This window comes from Oryctolagus cuniculus, chromosome 3, assembly GCF_051225735.1.
Source record: "Oryctolagus cuniculus isolate XC-2025 breed Fujian yellow rabbit chromosome 3, ASM5122573v1, whole genome shotgun sequence".
Taxonomy (NCBI): Eukaryota; Metazoa; Chordata; class Mammalia; order Lagomorpha; family Leporidae; genus Oryctolagus; species Oryctolagus cuniculus.
This window is the reverse complement of record NC_142869.1, coordinates 122,040,843-122,062,867: the sequence shown is the minus strand read 5'-3', so window position 1 is coordinate 122,062,867 and position 22,025 is coordinate 122,040,843. Positions and strand designations below refer to the sequence as shown.

Below are 22,025 nucleotides of genomic sequence, written 5' to 3'. Positions count from 1 at the left end.
GGAATCCCAAATTAATTTCACTTGTAAGCATCAAAATCACCCTCATCCTATTTGCAAAAAAAAACAAAATAAAACTACAAAACAATTTGCTTATCTTAAGTGCCTGAGGAATGGATTAAGTATGGGCTTTGGAGAACAGTTACTTTGTTAAATTAAACGGTATATTTTTCCTAAATATATAATAAATAACAATAGTTGATTCAAAAGTATAAAAGCTGAATACTCTAAACAAGTCCTCTGTAAGAACAGGATATTAAAGGAAAATAATTCATAGGACAACAAAATAAACTTTAAAAAATACCTGTTTTTTTGGTGATGAAGATTTTGCCTTTCTGGTTTCCTGTAAGGATAGTGCTGGCCGACTTGCCTTGTGAAGGACAGCCAGATCTTGCATGATTGAGTTCAAAGCCTGCTGATCATCTAGAGATTCTTAAAATTACATATGTAGAATTGTAATTTCAACATATATTTATCACAGGCCTCAAATACAAAACATTAAATAAAATCTAATGTAAAAAAGCATTAGTTTAACATAAAATACATCTAAAACATTTTTATGCTATACCTACAGTGAAATGAAACTTTACTTAAAAACTGAACATAAACAAAAGAACTCTGAAAACAAGTAAGACTAAAACTGCACTAGACTCAAGCTATAGCATCAGACACACAACAGATCTATAAAAGCAAAATAAAGTCATTCTGATTCTTCTAATGACTTAAAATCCTAGATAGGAGTCAAAATGGCTCTGGAATAGCAAATTATTTTTTATGACTCCTAAACATAACATCAACCAGATATCTAAAATCTTAATAAAATCAGGGGAGAGGAGAGTATATAAATACATAATCATTTAACATTCGTATGCAAAGAAGAAACTTCATGTTAGGCCTTTTTCTTCTTTCATCAATATTTAAGAGTCAGAAATAAAGAAAAGTATCATCTACAGACACTGGACAACTGAAACCTAGACGTATAAGCTCAAACTCGTTCACATATGACAAACTAGTTAATGATATTTGTCAGCAACAAGTTAAAAGGTAACGTGGTAAGAAAAATCCATTCCTTAGAAAAAGTACTGAAATGGTAAAACTAAGAGAAAGATCATGAATCATGAACTGTTTTGGTCTCTTCCAAATACATCAAAGATTTCTTTCTGAGAAGTTAAGCATGCACCTCAATTAGAAGCTCTCTTGAAGATTTCAGGAACACCTTAATTGATTTTCACTAGAGTAAATCAATCCTAGTGATAATCAACAGTTGATAAATGAAAGAATCAAAAGCCTTTATAGTTTATATTCTAAAATGTTAGCATTATGGTGACCAATAATTTATGTTCCTAAAGTAATAATTAATACATGCTATATATCTAAGGGAAATCATTCATATTAATCTAACAATTCCACAGTTCTAACAGTCTTTTTTTTTTCTTTTTTCTTTTTAGATTATTTTATACTTATTTGAAAGGGAGAGTTAGAGAGCACCCACGCTGTACTTCTAATCGGTGTTCTACTTCCCAAATGGCCACAACAGCAGAGGCTGGGCCAGGCCAAAGCCAGGAGCATGGAACTCCATCTGAGTCTCCCATGTGAGTGCGGGGCCCAAGGACTGGGACCATCTTTCACTGCTTTCCCAGACATATTAGCAAGGAGCTAGCTTGGAAGTAGAGCAGCCAGGATAAGAGCCAGTCCCCATTCTGGGATGCCAGCCCCAACCTAACAGCCTTTCAGACACACAAATACCTGACTTATCCAGTACCATCAACAGGCCTCTTCTTACTACATCAATTATTTAATAACTTCTCTTTCAGTCTAATAAGTTCAGAATGATCCTAACTGGAATACAATAATTTGATGTGACCTTCTTGAATAAGAGTCTTAATTCTATATTGGGGGTGAGGGGAACTCCTAATACTTAAAGGTAACTATGTTGTTCTAATTATCCTATTAGAAAAAACAACTGAATCTTTTTCTATTTTTTTTTTTAATTTTTATTTTTTGACAGGCAGAGTGGACAGTGAGAGAGAGAGACAGAGAGAGAAAGGTCTTCCTTTGCCGTTGGTTCACCCTCCAATGGCCGCCACGGCCGGCGCACCGCACTGATCCGATGGCAGGAGCCAGGTACTTATCCTGGTCTCCCATGGGGTGCAGGGCCCAAGCACTTGGGCCACCCTCCACTGCACTCCCTGGCCACAGCAGAAAAACAACTGAATTTTTTAAAGATTTATTTACTTATTGGAGAACCAGAGTTACAGAGAGAGAGAGAGGAAAAGACACGGAGAGGTCTACCATCTGCTGGTTCACTCCCCAAATGGCCACAATGGCTGGGCCTGAGCCAATCTGAAGCCAGGAGCCAAGAGCTTCTTCTGGGTCTCCTATTGTGGGTGGGTAAAAGGGCTCAAGCACCTCAGCCATCTTCCACTGCCTTCCCAGGCCATTAGCAGGAAGCTAGATCAGAAGTGGAGGAGCCAGGCCTCAAATCAGCACCCAAATGGGATGCCAATGCTACAGGCAGAGGCTTAACCTATTAGGCAACAGTGCCAGGCCATTTTGATATGTTTAGTATCAATATCACAATGCCAAAATAAATAAATGTCAGAGAAGGCTTTTGCTAAAATCTCTTATCACATTTATATATATTTCCTTGCTTTAAAAAAAGAGCATGGTTTTCTATAATAAATGCAAAAAAGGAGAGAGTCATCTGAATAAAAGTTCAGCCCTCAGGAAGATGATGCATAAAACAAAGGATAATTTAACTGAGGTTCTTTCTTTGTGCTGGTGTGAACAATCCATGACACTTAAGACTTATTTTAAGGAGACAGATAAAACGGGAGCTAACAAACTGACATAAGATCAAGCATAATGATGAAACTATTACGCTCAAACCATAATGAGCATTGTTCTAACAATTCTTTTTATTATTTTTTTTCCCCAAAGAAACCTTTTATTTAAGGAATATAAACTTCATGCATTTCCTAAGTACAAGTTTAGAGTATAGTGATTCTTCCCACCATACCTGCCCTCCCACCCCACCTCCTCTCCCATTCCCAGTCCCATTCTCCACTAACATTCATTTTCGATTAACTTTAAACACAGGAGACCAACTCTATGCTAAGTAAAGAGTTCAACATTTGCATGAGGGAAAAAAAAAAAAAAAAAAAAAAAAAAAAACTGGTCCTCAACAGTCCAGACAGGACTCAATTAAGAATCTCTAGTGGGCTGGCACTGTGGCATAGTGGGTAAAGCCGCCTGCAGTTTCCAGCATCCCAAATGGGACCTGGTTCAGGTCCCTGCCCCTCCACTTTCAATCCAACTCTCTGCTATGGCAATAGAAGATGGCCCAGGTCCTTGGACCTCTGCACCTGTGTGGGAGACCCGGAAGAAGCTCCTGGCTCCTGGCTTCAGATTGGCACAGCTCCGGCCATCGCGGCCAATCGGGGAGTGAAGCAGCAGATGGAAGACCTCTCTTTCTCTGCTTCTCCCTCTCTCTCTGTTTAACTCTGACTTTCAAATAAAAATAAATAAATCTTTAAAAAGATTTATGGAGAAGTGGGATTAAAAGATAAGTTTAAAAAAAAAAAAAACAAAAAAACTCTGGGGCAGGCATTGAGCCTAGCAGTTAACAGGCCCATGTTCCCTACTGAAGTACCTAGGTTCATATAGCTCTGGCTTCTGATCCCAACTTCCTGCTAATGCAGACTATAGGAGCCAGCAGAGCTGGTCCAAGTAACTTCCCACTCACATGTAAATCCCAGACTGAGTTACCAGCTTTGGCTCTAGTCAGGGGCCAATGGGTGTTCTCTACCAAATAAATATTTAAAAAAAAAAAAAAAGAGAGAGAGAGAGAGATCCCTGTGGTGGTCACAGGGTACCAGTCAGGTTAGGCAGATGATATATGGATGATAAATGTCCTAAAGATCATGAGTTGACTCAATTAGGCAGTGAGGACACCAGTGGATCCCAGACTCTGATGCAGTAGTGGGTTTCTGACATATGACATATGACAACATTTAACTGAGTACAAAGCACAGAAAATATTTGGGAAATAAATTCAAATAAAATCTCTTACCAGAAATACTGCATTAAATCTCATATGCTCATTTGTTATATCTGAAAAATACTATGACTATCCTCAATGAAAAGCTCAACTGTAATTCACACTTTTAAATAACCCTAGTTGTCTGTGACTTCTTTTATACATTTTTTAAGCAATGAATGTTCTTTGCTTTGTTACTGAATTGCAGTACTATTCAAGAATGATGACAGAAATCAATTTAATATATAACTCAGAACGCAAGGGAGAGCAAATAAAATGAAAAGTTGATAGGAATTCAGTAAAAAAAGAAAGAGCAGGGGAGAGGAGGAGGAAGGAAGTAAGGAAGGGCTGGCACTGTGGCATGGCAAGTAAAGCTGCCGCATGCAGTGCCAGCATCCCATATGGGCACCAGTTTGAGTCCTGGCTGTTCCACTTCCTATACAGCTCCCTGCTAATGCACCTGGGAAAGCAGCAGAAGATGGCCCAAGTGTTTGGGTCCCTGCACCCATGTGGGAGACCCAGAAAAAGTCCTGGCTCCTGGCTTCAGCCTGGCCCAGTCCTGGCTGTTGCAGCCATCTGGGGAGTGAACCAGCAGATGGAATATCTCTCTCTCTCTCTCTGTATAACTCCGACTTTCAAATAACTAAATAAATCTTTAAAAAAAGAAAGAAGGGAGGGAGGGAGGCAGGAGGAAGGAGAAAGAGAGAGAAAAGCAAAAAGTATACCCAATCTAGAGCTGAAGATGAAGCTAACTAGTGTGGAGGATCTGGACAAGAAAACAAGGTGCTCAAGGCAACTAAGAGAATGTCGGAGGCTGGCACTGCGGTGTAGCAGATAAAGCTACTGCTGGCAGTGCCGGCATCCCATATGGGTGCCAGTTCGAGTCCTGGCTCCTCTACTTCTGATCCAGCTCTCTGCTATGACCTAGGAAAGCAGTAGAAGAAGGCCCAAGTCCTTGGGCCCCTGCACCCACATGGGAGACCTGGAAGAAGCTTGTGGCTTCAGATCAACCCGGCTCTGGCCGTTGCCGTCATCTGGGGAGTGAATCAGCAGATGGAAAATCTCTCTCTCTCTCTCTGCCTCTGCCTCTCTGTAACTCTGCCTTTCAAATAAAATAAATAAAATCTTTTAAAAAAGAAAAAAGAGAGAGAGAATGTGCGGGAGACTGAAAAAGGTAGGAAAGTGAAGTTTTGGCTTACACACATGCCACAAGTACACACAGTGTGGCACCTCTTCACAAAAGAACATGGGTAGGAGTGTGCAGCAGTTACATTGCTTCCTGGGATGTCTGCATTCGGTATCAGAGTGCCAGGTTGTTTTTTTCTTTAATGTAAGAATTTCTCTCTCTCTTTTTTTTTTTTAAGATTCAATTATTTATTTGAAAGGCAGAGTTACAGAAAGGCAGAAGCAAAGGCAGAGGTGAAAGAGATCTTCTATCCGCTAGTTCACTCCCCAAATGGCCACAATGGGGGGGCCAATCCAAAGCCAGGAGCTTCCTCCAGGTCTCCTACACAGGTGCAGGGACCTAAGTACTTGGGCCATCATCTACTGCTTTTCCAGGCCATAGCAGAGAGCTGAATCGGAAATGAAGCAGCCAGGACTCGAACCTGTGCGCAAATGGGATGCCGGCACTGCAGGCGGTAGATTTACCTGCTAGGCCACAGAACTGGCCCCAGAGTGCCTAGGTTTGAGTCTCAGCTCTGCTCTCAGTTTCAGCTTCCTGATAATTCACACCTTGGGAAGCAGCAGGTGATGGCTCAAGTACTTGGGTAACTGCTATCCACATGGGAGACCAAGACTGAATTCTGAGCTCCTGCCTTCCGTCTAGCATAGCTGTTGTAGGCATTAGAGAAATGAGCTAGCAGTTGGGAGAAATCTCTCTCTGCCTCTCAAATACAGAAAAATTAATTAACCAATTTTTTTTTTTTGGAAACCAAGAACATGAGTAAATTTAAGCTTAAAGTAGTCATCTCCAAGCCATACAATTAACACAAACACTGCCTGATGGAAAATCTATTAAGAAAAAATATAAATTCTCACATCAAAAATTTCTTTATAAATGGGCCTATCATAACAAGTAATACAGGAAAATTTGCCCCTCCCCCATACCATCCTTTAACTATAGCTGACAATGCTTTTGGTTTGAACTTACCCATCATGGCAACTGGTTCAACAATTTGAAAATTAGGAAAATGGTTCTTCTGTCAGCATTCTTTATTGCCTTTGGGGATGATAAAAAAAAAAGATAAATGTATTAGTAAGAAGAAACAAATGAGGCAGCCACACACACAAAAAGTCAGTATAAATAATATTAATGAGGGGGGCTGGCACTGTGCCTCAGTAGGGTAAGCCTTAGCCTGAGGTGCCAGCATCCCATACGGGCAGCAGTTTTTGTCTGGGCTGCTCCTCTTCCAATATAGCTCTCTGTTAATGGCCCGGGGAAGCAATGGAAGGTGGTCCAAGTGCTTCGGCCCCTGTAACTGCATGGGAGACCCGGAAGAAGCTCCTGACCCCTGGCTTCAGATCAGCCCAGCTCTGGCCGGTGCATTGATTTGGGGAGTGAACCAGTAGATGGAAGACCATCTCTCTCTCTGTCATTCCCTCTCCCTGTCTGTAACACTACTTCTCAAATAAATAAATAAACTCTTAAAAAATAACATTAATAAGAAATATATAATATGACTACTTTACACATTCTGCTGGGAAGAGGTGATTTACACTGGGGACTGATTAACTCATAAAAATTCTAGACTCCCGGGAAAAAAGCACACATTCAGCATAAACCAGTGTTTCTACAAACAGTTAGGCACAGTGAATTGTTATCAGTTAAAAAGGTTGGAACCCTCCCAAAACTCAAGTGTCAGCCAAGGGCCGGCCTTGCTGACCTTGAAAACTAGGCCTTTGTAAGGATAAGCAGCCATCAGATCTGTTATATTAAAACTTTTCTAGATAAGCAGCAACAGGAAACTTCTACATTGGTTTAAAGAAACTGCATAAAGGGCTGGCGCCGCGGCTCAGCAGGCTAATCCTCCGCCTTGCGGCGCCGGCACACTGGGTTCTAGTCCCAGCCGGAGCACCAACGTTGGGTGAACCAACGGCAAAGGAAGACCTTTCTCTCTGTCTCTCTCACTGTCTACTCTGCCTGTCAAAAAAAAAAAAAAAAAAAAAAAAAAAAAACACAACAACTGCATAAAGCAGTAATTATATCTGTTTTTCCAGGCATACAACTTATAATTATATAATTTACATAAAAGTAACAGTACAAAGGAGAAAAGAATGGACTTATTGAAAGTGTTTATAAACTAATGCAATTAAGTTGGTATTAACCTAAACTACATGGTTATCAATTAAGATATTAATAGTAATACCCAGATCAACAACCAAAAAAACCTTTTTAAAATATAGTAAGCGGGGCATCTGGCCTAGCGGTTCAGATGCTGAAGCCAGTTAGGATGCCTGTGTCCCTCATCCAAGTGCCTGGGTTTGATTCCTAACTCCAGCTCCTACAAGTGCAGACCCTGGGAGGTTGCAGTGATGTCTCAAATAGTTGGGTTCCTGCCAACCACACAGGAGGCCTGAAGAACATTCCTAGCTCCTAACTTCAGCCCCCAGATCACTGCAGGCATTTGGGAAGAGAATCAGCACATGGGAGCACTCGTTCTCGGTCTGCCACTCAAATGAAAAACATACACGTGTTTTTATTATATATATCATGAAATATATGTAACATTAATATATAAAACATATAAAATGTTTTATGATATATATCAAAAGAAACAAAAAATTTTTTATGATACATATCAAAAGAAAAGAATTAAAAGTATACACTAGTAGGGCCGGCGCTGTGGCGTAGCGGGTTAATGCCCTGGCCTGAAGTGCCGGCATCCCATATGGGAGCCGGTTTGAGACCCGGCTGCTCCACTTCCGATCCAGTTCTATGCTATTGCCTGGGAAAACAGTAGATGATCCAAGTACTTGGTCCCCTGCACCCACACGGGAGACCCGCAAGAAGCTCCTGGCTCCTGGCTTCGGCCGTTGCGGCCCACTGGGGAGTAAACCATCGCATGGAAGACCTCTTTCTCTCTCTCTGCCTCTCCTCTGTGTAACTCTTTCAAATAAATAAATATATCTTTAAAAAAAATTACACACTAGAAAACACCTATGTGATATAAAAGGCAATAATGGAAAAATTGACGAACAAAACTAGAAAATGCCAGACATAATCAGACCTTAAATTACACTAAGTATAAATGGAAGGAACAAAGGCACAGATTAATAGAATAAAAAAATATAACTATATATTATCTATAACAGACATACTTTAAATTCAAAGACTAGAGATTCAAAGATTCAAACAGGTTCAAAGTTAAAGAAAACACTATGCAAAGTAGCCAGCGGCCTGAACTGGCTATACAAACAAAACAACAATCATTCACTGGTTCACTCTCCAAAAGACCGCAATGGCTGGGATTGGGCAGGGGCCAAAGCCAGGAGATGTGAACACAATCCAGATCTCCCACCTAGATGAAATAGGCAAATTCCTAAAAAAGAAACAACCGGAGCTGACGCTGTGGCGCAGTGGGTTAATGCCCTGGCCTTAAACACCAGCATCCCATATGGGTGCCAGTTCTAGTCCCGGCTGCTCCACTCCCGATCCAGCTCTTTGGCCTGGGAAAGCAATAGAAGATGGCCCAAATCCTTGGACCCCTGCACCCACGTGGGAGAACTGGAGGAAGCTCCTGGCTCCTGGCTTCGGAGTGGTGCAGCTCCGGCCATTGTGGCCAATTAGGGAGTGAACCATCGGATGGAAGACCTCTCTCTCTCTTTCTGCCTCTCCTACTTTCAAATAAATAAATAAATCTAAAAAAAAAAAAAAAAACCTACCAAAACAGATTCAAAAGGCAACAGATTTTGACAAACCTAGAAAAAAAAAAAAGACTTGGAAATAAACAAAAAAGTTCTCATGATTTCTCATATCCTTTACCAGATGCCTTCAAAGATCCAAACAAATTAATACTAATTATTACTCCAAAATGGGAGGAATACTTCCCAATTCACGCTGAAGACAGTAGTACTCTAATACCAAATGTAAACAAAGATATCACCAAATAAAACTAAGAGATCAATAACTCTTATAGGGATACATACAAAAAGTCCTCAACAAAATACTAGCAGACCTAATCCGAAACATTAAAAAGGAGTGCATGCATAAACGTGTGAGATATGGTCAACAAAAGCAAGGCAGATTCTGCATACAAAAATCAACATAATAAGCCACATAAATAGAATAAAAGAGAAAAAAAACAACATGAGGATACAGAAAACGTAGAAGCCAAATTTCAACGTCCTTTAATGCTTAAAAGACAACAGAGGAGAATATCCTCATGTTGATAAATAGCATCTATGAAAAACCCACAACTAACACCATTCCTAATAGTGAAAGACTGGATTTTCCCCCTAAGATCAGAAACAATACAAAGATGTCCACTCTCTTGCCACTTCTATTTAATACTGTATCAGAGGTTCTAGTCAGAATATGAGGCAAGAAAATGAAATGAAAGGAATGCAGATTGGATAAGTAAAAATATTCAGGGGCCGGCGCTGTGGCATAGCAGGTAAAGCTGCCACCTGCAATGCCAGCATCCCATATGGGTGGCGATTTGAGTCCCGGCTGCTCTACTTCCAATCCAGCTTTCTGCTATGGCCTGGGAAAGCAGTAGAAGATGGCCCAAGTCCTTGGGCCCCTGCAACCACGTGAGAGATCCAGAAGAAGCTCCTGGCTCCTGGCTTCAGATCAGCACAGCTTTGGCTGTTGCAGCCAATTGTGAACCATCGGATGGAAGACCTTTTTCTCTCTTTTCTCTCTCTGCCTCTCCTTCTCTCTCTGTATTTCAAGTAAACTCTGAATTTCAAGTAAATAAATAAATCTTCAAAAAATATATTTACAGGTTGACAAAATCCTATCACAGAATATTATAAGATATTCACAGAACACTATTAAAACTGATAAGTAAGTTCAGTATATTTGCAGGCCACAAGAGCAATGGTGAAAATTCAGCTGTGGGACAGGTGTTTAGCCTAGCAGTCAAGGCTCCAGTTAAGACATCTACATCCCACACTGGAGTGCCTGGGTCTTACAGTCAGCTCCAGCTCCTAACTAACTTCCTGCTAATGCAGACTCTCAGGGGCTGCAATGATGGTTCAGGGTGAATCAGTGGATGGAAGATTTCTCTTTCTCTCTGCCTTTCAAATATATACATAAATCTTTTAAAAAAATAAAGTAGAGCTAAATATACAGAAAGACCTAAATCTACAAAGCTCTTAAAGGAACAGATGCATAAAGCTTTGGAAAATTAGGCAGTAATTTCTTAAATATGACACCAAAAGCACAATAAAAGAAAAAATAATTAGACTTCTTCAATATTAAAAATTTTTGTGTGTCAAAGGATACTATCAAGATAGTGAAAAGACAGTCCATAGAATGGGAGAAAATATGTGCAAATCATGTATCTGATAAGAATTTATAAAGATCTATAAATAATATAAAAGGAACTATTAAAACTCAACAAAACAACTAATCGAATTATGAAATGGGCAAAGGATTTCACTAGAGGTTCATCCAAAGATACACAATGGTCAATAAGCACTTGAAATTATGCTCAATATTATCCGTCATGAGCGAAAGGGCACTTCATACTCAGCAGGAGGGCTATAATTTAAAACACAATGTCAAATGGTGGTATGATATAAGAAACACAAATTGCTATTTCCATGCCTATATACACCCAAGAGAATTCATAACACACTTGTAGAACTCCATTAAAAAACCTGAATACTACATTCAATGGCACAGCATTATTTACAACAGCGTGAGGTGTGGAAATTGAAACGTCCATCAATATGACTCAGTCAAAAATGGAGCAAAGTACAGATGCATGCTTCAACAGGCATAAACCTTGAGAACACTTTTAGGTGCAATAAGGTCATAGATTAATTATTTCACTTATATGAAATGTCCAAAATAAGTAAATCTACAGAGACTAGGGAAAATAAGTGGTTTTCTAGAGCTAGAGTATGAGAAATAGGGAATAACTATGGAAAGGCACAATGTGTCTTTTGGAGGCGATAAGGATTTCTGGAATTAGTAATTAGTGGTGACAGTATGTGGTGGAATGAGAAGGCCATGCCAAGATGAATGCTGGCAAACGAGCGTCAGTTACTCAGGAATGGCTTTGAAACCCAACTGGCAATGGAACCTGCCTGGCAACAGGTTGTGATTGGTTGGGGCATAGACTGCCCCTTGACTGGATTGGCTGGTCTTGGCTATATAAGATGTTGTACCAACTGAAATAAATGAGTCTGTGGGCTGCTCGCCTCAGGCCTGCTTTCACCCAACTCCCGGGGTCTGTGTGGCGACTCCGCGCCTCTTGCCCCCACCACGTTCCTCCTCTCAGGAACAAATCCACTGCAACATTGTTGAGAAATCAACTGCAACATCTGGCACCCAATGTGGGGCTCGAACCCACGACCCCGAGATTAAGAGTCTCATGCTCTACCGACTGAGCTAGCCGGGCCGCCTGTGTGAAAACCAGGAATCCTAACCACTAGTACAACTTTTTGAGTATACTAAAAATTATTGAATTGTAGTTTTTAAAGGAGTGAATTTCATGGCATGTGAACTATATCTCCAACAGGAAGGAGGAGAGAGGGGGAGGAAAAAAAAAAAAGAAGGAAGAGGTAGTGGGAGGAAAGAGAAAGCAGCTTTTGTAACTAACTAGAGTTGGTCTGCCCATCAAAAGGGGCAACAGCCTCAGCACCAGTCAACAGCTGCCTCAGCAGCTCAGGTTCAGGATTATCAGATACACTGATTTCTTCAAAAAGCTCCAAATCCAAATTTTAGTGTAAGATTCCATTTTCAAATAGTGGCAACTAATCAAATCTGTAGAAAAACAGTATGCATGTTCCCCTTTCATGCTGCCACCTTGCAACCACTGACCTACTTAGTACCATAACTCTTTCCTAGAGGAAGCCACACACACAATATGAAAAAGAAAGTCAACATAACAATAGCTTTAATTTCTTTGGAGTGTATTATATATATATATATATATTTTTTTTTGGACAGGTAGAGTGGACAGAGAGAGAGAGAGAGAGAAAGGTCTTCCTTTGCCATTGGTTCACCCTCCAATGGCCGCCGCGGCCAGCGCGCTGTGGCCGGCACACCGCGCTGATCCGATGGCAGGAGCCAGGTACTTATCCTGGTCTCCCATGGGGTGCAGGGCCCAAGCACCTGGGTCATCCTCCACTGCACTCCCTGGCCACAGCAGAGGGCTGGCCTGGAAGAGAGGCAACCGGGACAGAATCCAGCGCCCCGACCGGGACTAGAACCCGGTGTGCTGGCGCCGCAAGGCAGAGGATTAGCCTAGTGAGCCGTGTATTATTATTTTGAAATGTGAAGCATCACTAGGGATTATCAAGGAAAAAATTTTTAATATATGGACTGTAACACAAAACATGAAAATACTCCTTTCATCATCCAGTCAGTATCATTTCCAGGGGCAATCACTATGTTACTTCAGTTTTCAATTTTTTTTTAATAGAGAGAGAGAGAGTGCACACAACAAACTCTCATCAGCTAGTTCATTCTCCAAATGTGTACAAAGGCAAGGAGAGGGAGGAGGCAAAGCCGGGAACCAAGGATGCTATCTGGTTGTCCCACATAACCAACTACTTGGGCTGTTTACTGCCTCCCAGGGTGTACACTAATCAGGAAACTGGAATCAGGAGCTGGAGCTGGGAACTGAACTCAGGCACTCTAATGTGGAATACTGGCATCTTAACTGCTGGGCCAAACAAATGCCAACCCCATTTTTAGGATTTTCTAATCATGGATTTTCCAATACTTGATTTTTAGTCAAGCACAGGACTCAAAGACACAAAGATCTAGTCTAAGCATCCTATAATATAAAAGAGACATCTGAGGGTCAAGGGGACAAAAAGGCTCATTTTCTGAATATTACAATGATGTTGTAGTCCCTAAGCTTTTAAACACCCAGGTGATGTTAACTTTGATGCAAGCTTGAAAGATTTATCTCATTTTTTTCTCAAACTGGTTGCAACAAAGAATGAAACAGCCCAGATAATCTGAGAAACACCATGGACTTTTACAAACAACTTTTGAATGTTGCTCTAAATTTAATCACATCTCAAACCTAGAATAAGGGTATATTCCAAAGCCAAACAAACACCAGAATATTACCCATATGGGATACTGGCACTGCAGGCAGAGGATTAACCCACTGAGCCACAGTGCTGGCCCCTAAGAGTTTCAGTTCTTCCATATTAGTCATTCTGGTGTTTGTGTATTGTTGTGTTTGAGAATACAGCACTGTATTCTCAATTTACAATTATTGAGTGACTAAAGATGTTGACTACCATTTCACTGGTTTATGGCCCATTTTGATATTCTCTTGTGTAAAGTGACTCTAAGTCTTGGTTGGACAAATTCACTCTAGTCTGTGTCTCATCTCCATACTATTTATGGTATCCTTGCTCAAACTAATTTAATGCAGTCAGTAAGTATACAGTGGAGGAATTGGGCAACTCCTTCAAGATAGGGACATCTTGTGTCTTCAGATGTAAACCACTAAGGACACAAGGTCAACTAAGCACTTTTCTGAGACTGCAAACCTTAAACACAATCATAAAGAAACTTCAGACAAATACAAAATAAGGAAACACTGCATTTAATAAAAAAAGATCATATTCTTCAAAAGTGACAATGCCATAAAAATCAAAGAAAGGCTATGGAAATATTGCAGGTACAAGGAAAGTAAAGATACCTGATGACCAAACAGAAATGACAACAAAAGTACAATTAATAAAAGAAAAAAAAATTGGCTTCAAAAAACACAACTGGGGCCGGCGCTGTGGTTTAGCGGGTAAAGCCAGCCGCTGCCTGCTGTGCCAGCATCCCATATGGGCACTGGTTCAAGTCTCAGCTGCTCCACTTCCAATCCAGCTCTTTGCTATGGCCTGGGAAAACAGTAAAAGACAGCTCAAGTCCTTGGGCTCCTGCACCCGTGTGGAAGACCTAGAAGAATCTCCTGGCTCCTGGTTTCAGATTGGCATAGCTCCAGCTGTTGCGGCCAACTGGGGAGTGAACCAGTGGACAGAAGACCCCCACCCCCACCCCGCCTTGCCTTGCCTTCTGTGTAACTCTGACTTTCAAATAAATACATAAATCTTTTATCAAAACACCACACAATCAATAACCTACAAAACAGAAGTATTTGAAAATCATTTTCTGAAAAGAGCTTAATGTCTAGAATATGAAAAAAAGATCCTACAACTCGAGCTGGCACTCTGGTGCAGCATGTAAAGCCACTGCCTGTGACACCAGCAGCCCATAGAGGCACCAGTTTGTGTTACGGCTGTTCCACTTCCAATCCAGCTCCCTGTATTGTTCGTGGGAAAGCACTGGAAGATGGTCCAAGTGCTTGAACTCTTGCAACCCACATGGGAGACCCAGATGGAGTTCCAATCTCCTGATTTGGTCTGGCCCAGTGCTGGCTGTCACAGCCATCTAAGGGAGCAAATCAGTGGATGGTAGAGATCCCCCCCACCCCCTGTCCCCTCGAACTCTTTCAAATAATTAAAGTCTTTAACAAAAGAAAACAATAAAAAGTTTACTTAAAGAAATGTTAAGAAACAAAAGAAGCAAACATAGCTATAAGGTTACTTAAGGTCCAAAAGGAGATGGTGTATGAACACATTGAGGATACATAGCAGCAGTGAAAATGAAGTAAAAGGATGCATAAAAGGTATATTTTAAACAGAGAACACAAAGTGTGGGCTGGTAGAACATTCAGTATTATAGAATGAAAAGGGCAGCAAATCCTCTCTAAGAACAAGTATAAAACTAACAAATTGTGAAAAACAACTAGGTCAGGGATTTGGAAACTGCCAACAGAAAAACAACAAACTGAGAAGTATTTACTCATAGAAAACCACTAGAACTTCAGGTAAAGGCCATGGAAACCCTGGGCTTCTTACCTGGAGATGCTCCCATCACTATGCCTAGCTTGATCCATGTAAGAACTTTTAACAGGCAGAGCAGGCCTTGAAATCCAGCATTTCTATTGCAAGAAACAATTAACTATATTTGGAGAAAAAGATGAAAACCCATACTGAAAGGAACTGTCAATAACAATGAAAGGCAGTGGGCTGGCATTATGGTGGAACAGGTTAAGCCACCATTTACAATGCCAACATCCCATATCAAAGTGTCAGTTCAAGATCTGGCTGTTCTGCTTCTGATTCAGCTCCCTGCTAGTGCACCTGGGAGAACAGCAGAAGATGGGCCAAGTACTTGAACCACTACCACCCATGTGGGAGACCTGGATGGAGTTCCTGGCTCCTGGCTTTGGCCTGGCCAAGCCCCAGGCCACTGCAGCCATTTGGGGAGTGAACCAGCAGAGAGAAGATCTCTTCGTCTGCCTGTCTCTCCTTCTGTCCCTCTTTTTTTTCTTTTTAATATTTTATTTATTTGAGAGGTAGAGTTACAGACAGTGAGACGGAGAGACAGAAAGAAAGGTCTTCCTTCCATTGGTTCACTCCCCAGATGGATGCAACGGCTGGAGCTGTGCAGATCCGAAGCCAGGAGCCAGGTGCCTCCTCCCAGTCTCCCATGTGGGTGCAGGGGCCCAATGTCTCGGGCCATCCTCTACTTCTTCCCCAGGCCACAGCAGAGAGTTGGACTGGAAGAGAGGCAGCCAGGACTAGAACTGGTGCCCATATGGGATGCTGGTGCCGTAGGTGGAGGATTAACCTACTGTACCACGGAGCAGTTTTAATAAACAAAATAAAACTAAAACTAAATAAATAAACGTAAAAAGCAGGTACAGGCATTTGGCTTAGTGGTAAAAACACTGCATGGGGCACCCGCATCCCATATCAGAGTATCTGGGTTTGAGTCTTGGCTTTGTCCCCAATTGCAGTTTCCTGCTAATATGGAAGGTAATGGCTCAAGTAGTTGGATCCCTGCCATCCACCTGGGAAACCTGAACTGAGTTTCTGCACCCAGTTTCAGGCTGACCTAACCCTAGCTGTTGCCATTATCTGAGGAGTGACCAAGTATATGAGAGTTACCTGCCAGTTTCTCTGTCTCTGCCTCTCAAATACATTAGTAATTCTTTTAGAAGTAAAAAAAATAGCAAAAAATGAGTCAGGAAAAACCATGCTGTTCAGAATGGGAAGAGGCAGACCAGTCAGAAATTTAATAGGCAGATCACTCAGAATTGTAATGGAAAAATCCTGAAAATAAGAGAGTCATAAAAGATCTATATGGGCTTTCTACAAATTGCTGGCTGACTGGAAACTTTGGGTATGTGCAGAAGAGAACCAAGAGGGCCAGACACAAAGTAAAAAATGAAGTACATTTGAAAATTGCCTTAAATTTGAGTCTTCCAATTCTCACATCCACTAATAAATGGCTGAGGCATTACAGATTTGAGTTATCTGAGTACAGCCTCTGCACAATCACCGACTGACTGCTAAGGTATGCAGCCAAAGAGGCAACCACAGAACGCCTGGTTTTGAAAACACATGGCCAGCGCTGTGGCTCACTAGGCTAATCCTCCGCCTCCGGCGCTAGCACCCCGGGTTCTAGTGCCGGTTGGGGTGCCGGATTCTGTCCCGGTTGCTCCTCTTCCAGTCCAGCTCTCTGCTGTGGCCCGGGAGTGCAGTGGAGGATGGCCCAAGTGCTTGGGCCCTGCAGCCGCATGGGAGACCAGGAGGAAGCACCTGGCTCCTGGCTTCAGATAGGCATGGTGTGCCAGCCTAGTGACCATTTGGGGGGGTGAACCAACGGAAAAAGGAAGACCTTTCTCTCTGTCTGTCTCTCTCTCTCTCTCTCTCAAAAAAAAAAAAAAAAAAAAAGAAAGAAAGAAAACAAAACACAGAAAACAGAAAAGCAAACAAAAATAACTAAGTAAATAGAAGCACTGAAGCAAGTAAGGAAATAACATATTCCACAGATAAAACAGAAGCAAGCCAGTTTAAAAATAAAAACCAGGGGGGAAAAATCAGATTCCAGAGTTGCTACAATATATTATCCAATCTGTCCAGTTAATGAATAGGAGCAGTTTAGATGCCTGCATCCCACATTGGAATGCTAGGGGTCAGATTTCCAGCTACAGCTCCCAAGCCCAGCTTCCTGCTAATGCAGACTCTGGGAGGTAGCAGTGATGGCTCCAATGCCAGAGCCCCAGATAGTTTTCTGGGCTCTAGCTTCAGACTGAGCCCAGTCTCAGTCTTTTGTGCATTTAGGGAGTGAACCAACAAAGGGAAGTTCTGTTTCCCTCTCTGCCTTTCAAACAAATATGAACAAATAATTCAAATTAAAATTTTAAAAATCAGTGAATAGAAATTAACTCTACCCAGAGTTAAAATCTTTTTTCCAAAGATTTTATTTATTATTTGAGAGGTAGAGTTACAGACAGAAAGAGGGAGAGACAGAGAGAAAGGTCTTCCATTCACTGGTTCATTCCCCACATGGACGCAACAGCTGGAGCTGAGCTAATCTGTCGCCAGGAGCCAAGAGATTCTTCAGGGTCTCCCTCGTAGGTGCAAGGGCCCACGCACCTGGGCCATCCTCCACTCTTTCCCAGGCTACAAGCAGAGAGCCTGGATCAGAAAAGGAGCAGCCAGGACATGACCTGGCACCCATATGGGATGCCAGCGCCACAGGCAGAGGCCCAGCCCATTACACCACAGCACCAGCCCCAGATGCTTGCATTAATAAAGACATTAAGGTAACTATTAGGAATATGTTTAAGAGAATTAAAAGAAATTCTGACAGAAACAATCCCACAGTGAATCTCAACAGAAGTTATTTTAAAAAGCTCTAGAATCTTAAAGAATATCCCAATATAAAATGTATTAGATGGACTCAACAGGGAATCTGAGACAGCAGAAGAAAAAAAATCAAATTCTCAAAAGATCGATAGAAATAAGAACAGACAAAAAAGACAGGAAAAATGAAGTCTCAGAGACCTGTGAGACAACATTAAGCATGCCAAAATGTGTTAGTGTCAGAGAAAAGGGGTAAAATGGAGACAGAAAAACTATTTGAAGAATTAATGGCTGAAAAATTCCAAAAGTGATAAAAAACATCTACATATTCAAGAAGCTTAATAAACTCTAAAAGTGCTAAACACCAAGAGTCAAAGTCAAACTGAAGAAAGACAAAGACAAAACCTTGAAAGTATATTTTATAGAGGGAAATATAAACGATACTTCAAAAACTTTGTTGAAAAATGTTGGGGCCAGCATTATGGGATAGCAGGTAAAGTCAACGCCTGTGACGCCAGCACCCCATATGGGCACCTGTTCCTCTATCAGCTGCTCCACTTCTGATTCAACTCCCTGATAATGGCCTGGAAAAAGCAGTGTGGGCCCATGCCACCAAAGTAGAAGACCAAGGATCCTGGATCCTGGCTTAAACCTGGGCCAGTCCCAGCCAAGAGGGAGTGAATCAGTGGATGGAATATCTCTCCCTGACTCTCCTTTTCTCTCTGTAAGATGACTGCTGGGGCTGGGGCTGGGGCTGGGGCTGGGGCTGGGGCTGGGGCTGGGGCTGGGGCTGGGGCTGGGCCAGGCTGAAGCTAGGAACCAGGAGCTTCCTCCAGGTCTTCAACATGGGTGGTAGGAGTCTAAGCATTTGGGCCACCTTCAGCTGCTTTTCCCAGGCCCTTAGCAGAGAGCTGTAGCAGAAGTGGAGCAGCCCGGGCTGGCGCTGTGGTGTAGTGGGTAAAGCCACCGCCTGCAGTGCCAGCATCCCATATGGGTATCGGTTCGAGTCCTGGCTGCTCCATTTCTGACCCAGCTCTCTGCTATAGCCTGGGAAAGCAGTAGAGGATGGCCCAAGTCCTTGGGCCCCTGCACCCATGTGGGAGACCTGGAAGAAGCTCCTGGCTCCTGGCTTCAGATTGGCACAGCTCCAGCCACTGAGGCCAGTTGGGGAGTGAACCAGCAGATGGAAGACCTCTTTCTCTCTGCCTCTCCTTCTCTAACTCTGACTTTCAAATAAATAAATAAATCTTTAAAAAAAAAAAAAAAAGTGGAACAGCTGAACACGAATAAGCATTGCAGGCTGCAGCTTCACCTCTATGCCGCAACACTGGCCCCTAATAATACACATTTTCCACGAACTTTTTGAGACTCCTCTAAGCATGTATTCAAAATGTTTTCGCTGGGGCAGGTGTTACAGCACAAGCTGTGACTTGGAACACCCACATTCCATATAGAAGTGCTGATTCAGTCTTGGCTCCTCTGCTTCCCCATCTGGCTTTCTGCTAATGCACCTGGGAAAGCAACAAATGATGGCCCAAGTGCTTGGACCCCTTCCCTCCATGTAGGAGATGCGGATGGAGTATCTGGCTCCAGGATTCAGCCTGGTCCAGCTCCAGCTGTTGTGGCCATTTCAGGGGCAAACCAACAGATGAAAGATCTCTCTCTCTCTCTCTCTCTCTCTCTCTCTCTCTCTCTCTCTCACACACACACACACACACACAAATACAATTAAAAAAAAAAACTTTTTGTGCCAAAATAAATTTGTAAAATCCATTCTAAATGAAGTTTTTAAGCTATCTTTGCACAACTTACAAATGACTTCTATCAGAAAGAATGGGGGCCAGAGGGTGGTGGAATGACATATTAAATGGCAAAAACTAAACAAAAACCAAAATGCTAAGTCAAGCAGGAATATTATATTCAACAATACCATGCTTCACAAAGAAAGTGAAATAAAGACATTCCTAGATAAAGAAAGGCTGAGAAAGTTCATTGCAAGAACTGTCTTTTGAGAGATGGCAGATTTCTGGGGCTAGCACTGTGGCACAGAGGCCATCACTTGCTGTGCTAGCATCCCATGTGGGTGCCAATTCGAGTCCTGGCTGCTCCACTTCTTACCCAGCTCCCTGCTGATGCACCTGGGAAAAGAACAAAAGATTTTCCAAGTGTTTGGACTCCTGCCACCCTCATGGGAGACCAGACAGGGTCACAAGCTCCTGACTTCAGCCTGACCCAGCCCCAGCCACTGCAGCTATTTCGGGAGTGAGCCAAGAGATCAAAGATCTCTATCTTTCCCTATCTCTCTGTAATTCTGCCTTTCAAATAACATTTATAAATTAAAAAGAGAAAAAAAAAAAAACAGGATTCAGGATTTCTTCAGACTGAGAAGAAATTATGTGTCTTAGTCAATTTTGTGTTGCTATAACCAAACACTTGACACTAAATACTTTTATAAAGAAAAGAGGTTTATTTAGGTTGAGACTTTTGAAGGCTGAAGGTGGTTTCTGGTAAGAACTTCTGGCTATGACACAAGGAATACTGTATCACAGGAGCAGTGAGTGGCAGGTGTAGAAAAGAAAACATGGTGAGAAAAGGAAGCAAGAGATCAGGCTAAGGAAGCTGAACTTGCTATTTAACTTGTTCTTACAGCAAATAATCAGTCCTACAATATCCAACCCAACCTGAAGAGAACTAAACCAGTCTCTCAAGAAAAACAATCCATTCAGGAAGGCAGATCCCTGTGGCCTTACTTAAAGGCTCTACCACTTCAACACCATTACATTAAGCCTCAAGATGAGTTTTGGCAAAGACAATGAATGTTACATTCAAACCGTAACAGTATCCACTGGGCTTGACTTATTGAACACTGGAAATGGTAAATATGCAAGTCAAAAGACTTGTTTTTTTCTTAAGCCTTTTAATAAAAATAGGATTATATAGGGGCTGGTGTTATGGTATAATGGGCAAAAGTTGCCACATATAACACTGGTACCCTTTATGGACACCAATTCAAGCCTGCTCTGCTTCTTAGCCACCTCCTTGCTAATGCATCTGAGAAAGCAGCAGAAGATGGCCCAAATGTTTAGGCCCCTTCACCCATGTGGGAGACACGGATAAAGCTCTTGGCTCCTGGTTTTGGCCTGGCCCAGCCCTAGCCATTGTGGTCATTTGGGGAGTGAGCCAGCAGATAGATGATCTCTTTCTACCTTTCTCTCTTTCTCACTTTCCCTTTCAAATAAATAAATCTTAAAAAAAAAAAAAAGCGGGCCGGCGCCGCGGCTCACTAGGCTAATCCTCCGCCTAGCGGCGCCAGCACACCGGGTTCTAGTCCCGGTCGGGGCGCTGGATTCTGTCCCGGTTGCCTCTCTTCCAGGCCAGCCCTCTGCTGTGGCCAGGGAGTGCAGTGGAGGATGGCCCAAGTGCTTGGGCCCTGCACCCCATGGGAGACCAGGAAAAGCACCTGGCTCCTGGCTCCTGCCATCGGATCAGCGCAGTGCGCCGGCCGCAGCGCACCGGCCGCGGCGGCCATTGGAGGGTGAACCAACGGCAAAAGGAAGACCTTTCTCTCTGTCTCTCTCTCTGTCCACTCTGCCTGTCAAAAAAAAAAAAAAAAAAAAAAAAAAGCTAGGATTATATAAAGCTAATTTATATAAATACACACACATATACTTTATACTCAACATACATTCTTTTCAAATATCCATAGAACATTCACAAAGACAGACCTAGACCGACCATAAAATAAATATCAATACATTTAAAAGAACTAAAATCACATAAATGATGTGTTTTATTATGTTTTACTATGTTCATAATGAAATCTATTTAGAAACAAGCAACAGAGACAACAGGAATATCTCCAAATATTTGTCAACTACACAATGCACTACTAAACAATACATAACTAAAAGAGAAAGCCTCAAAGGAAACTAAAACAGAAAGAAGCAAATGGAAATACAAAATACAAATAAAAAAAGAAACAGATATATATGTACATATTTGTATATATGCACACACACACACACACACAGATAGACAGACAGACAGATCTTATTTATTTGAAGAGCAAACAAACAGAAACCTCACATCCACTGGTTCATTCCTCAAATGACTACAACAGCCAGGACTGGGCCAA

General features: G+C 42.0%; 1 protein-coding gene and 1 non-coding gene across 2 annotated transcripts in view; both read right to left on the bottom strand.

The window, feature by feature from the left end:
- Positions 1–22,025, bottom strand: part of MAP3K2 (mitogen-activated protein kinase kinase kinase 2) — an 87,804-nt gene that overhangs the window by 36,894 nt on the left and 28,885 nt on the right. The window contains exons 2-3 of the mRNA XM_008258427.5: positions 6,189–6,257; positions 302–429 (exon numbers count right to left, since the gene is read on the bottom strand). Of these exons, the coding sequence (XP_008256649.2) occupies positions 302–429; positions 6,189–6,195 (135 nt within the window). The 5' untranslated portion in view covers positions 6,196–6,257. The remainder of the gene's footprint in view (positions 1–301; positions 430–6,188; positions 6,258–22,025) is intronic.
- TRNAK-CUU (transfer RNA lysine (anticodon CUU)) lies at positions 11,538–11,610 on the bottom strand. Its single transcript has one exon. It is a non-coding gene; the product is annotated as a tRNA-Lys (tRNA).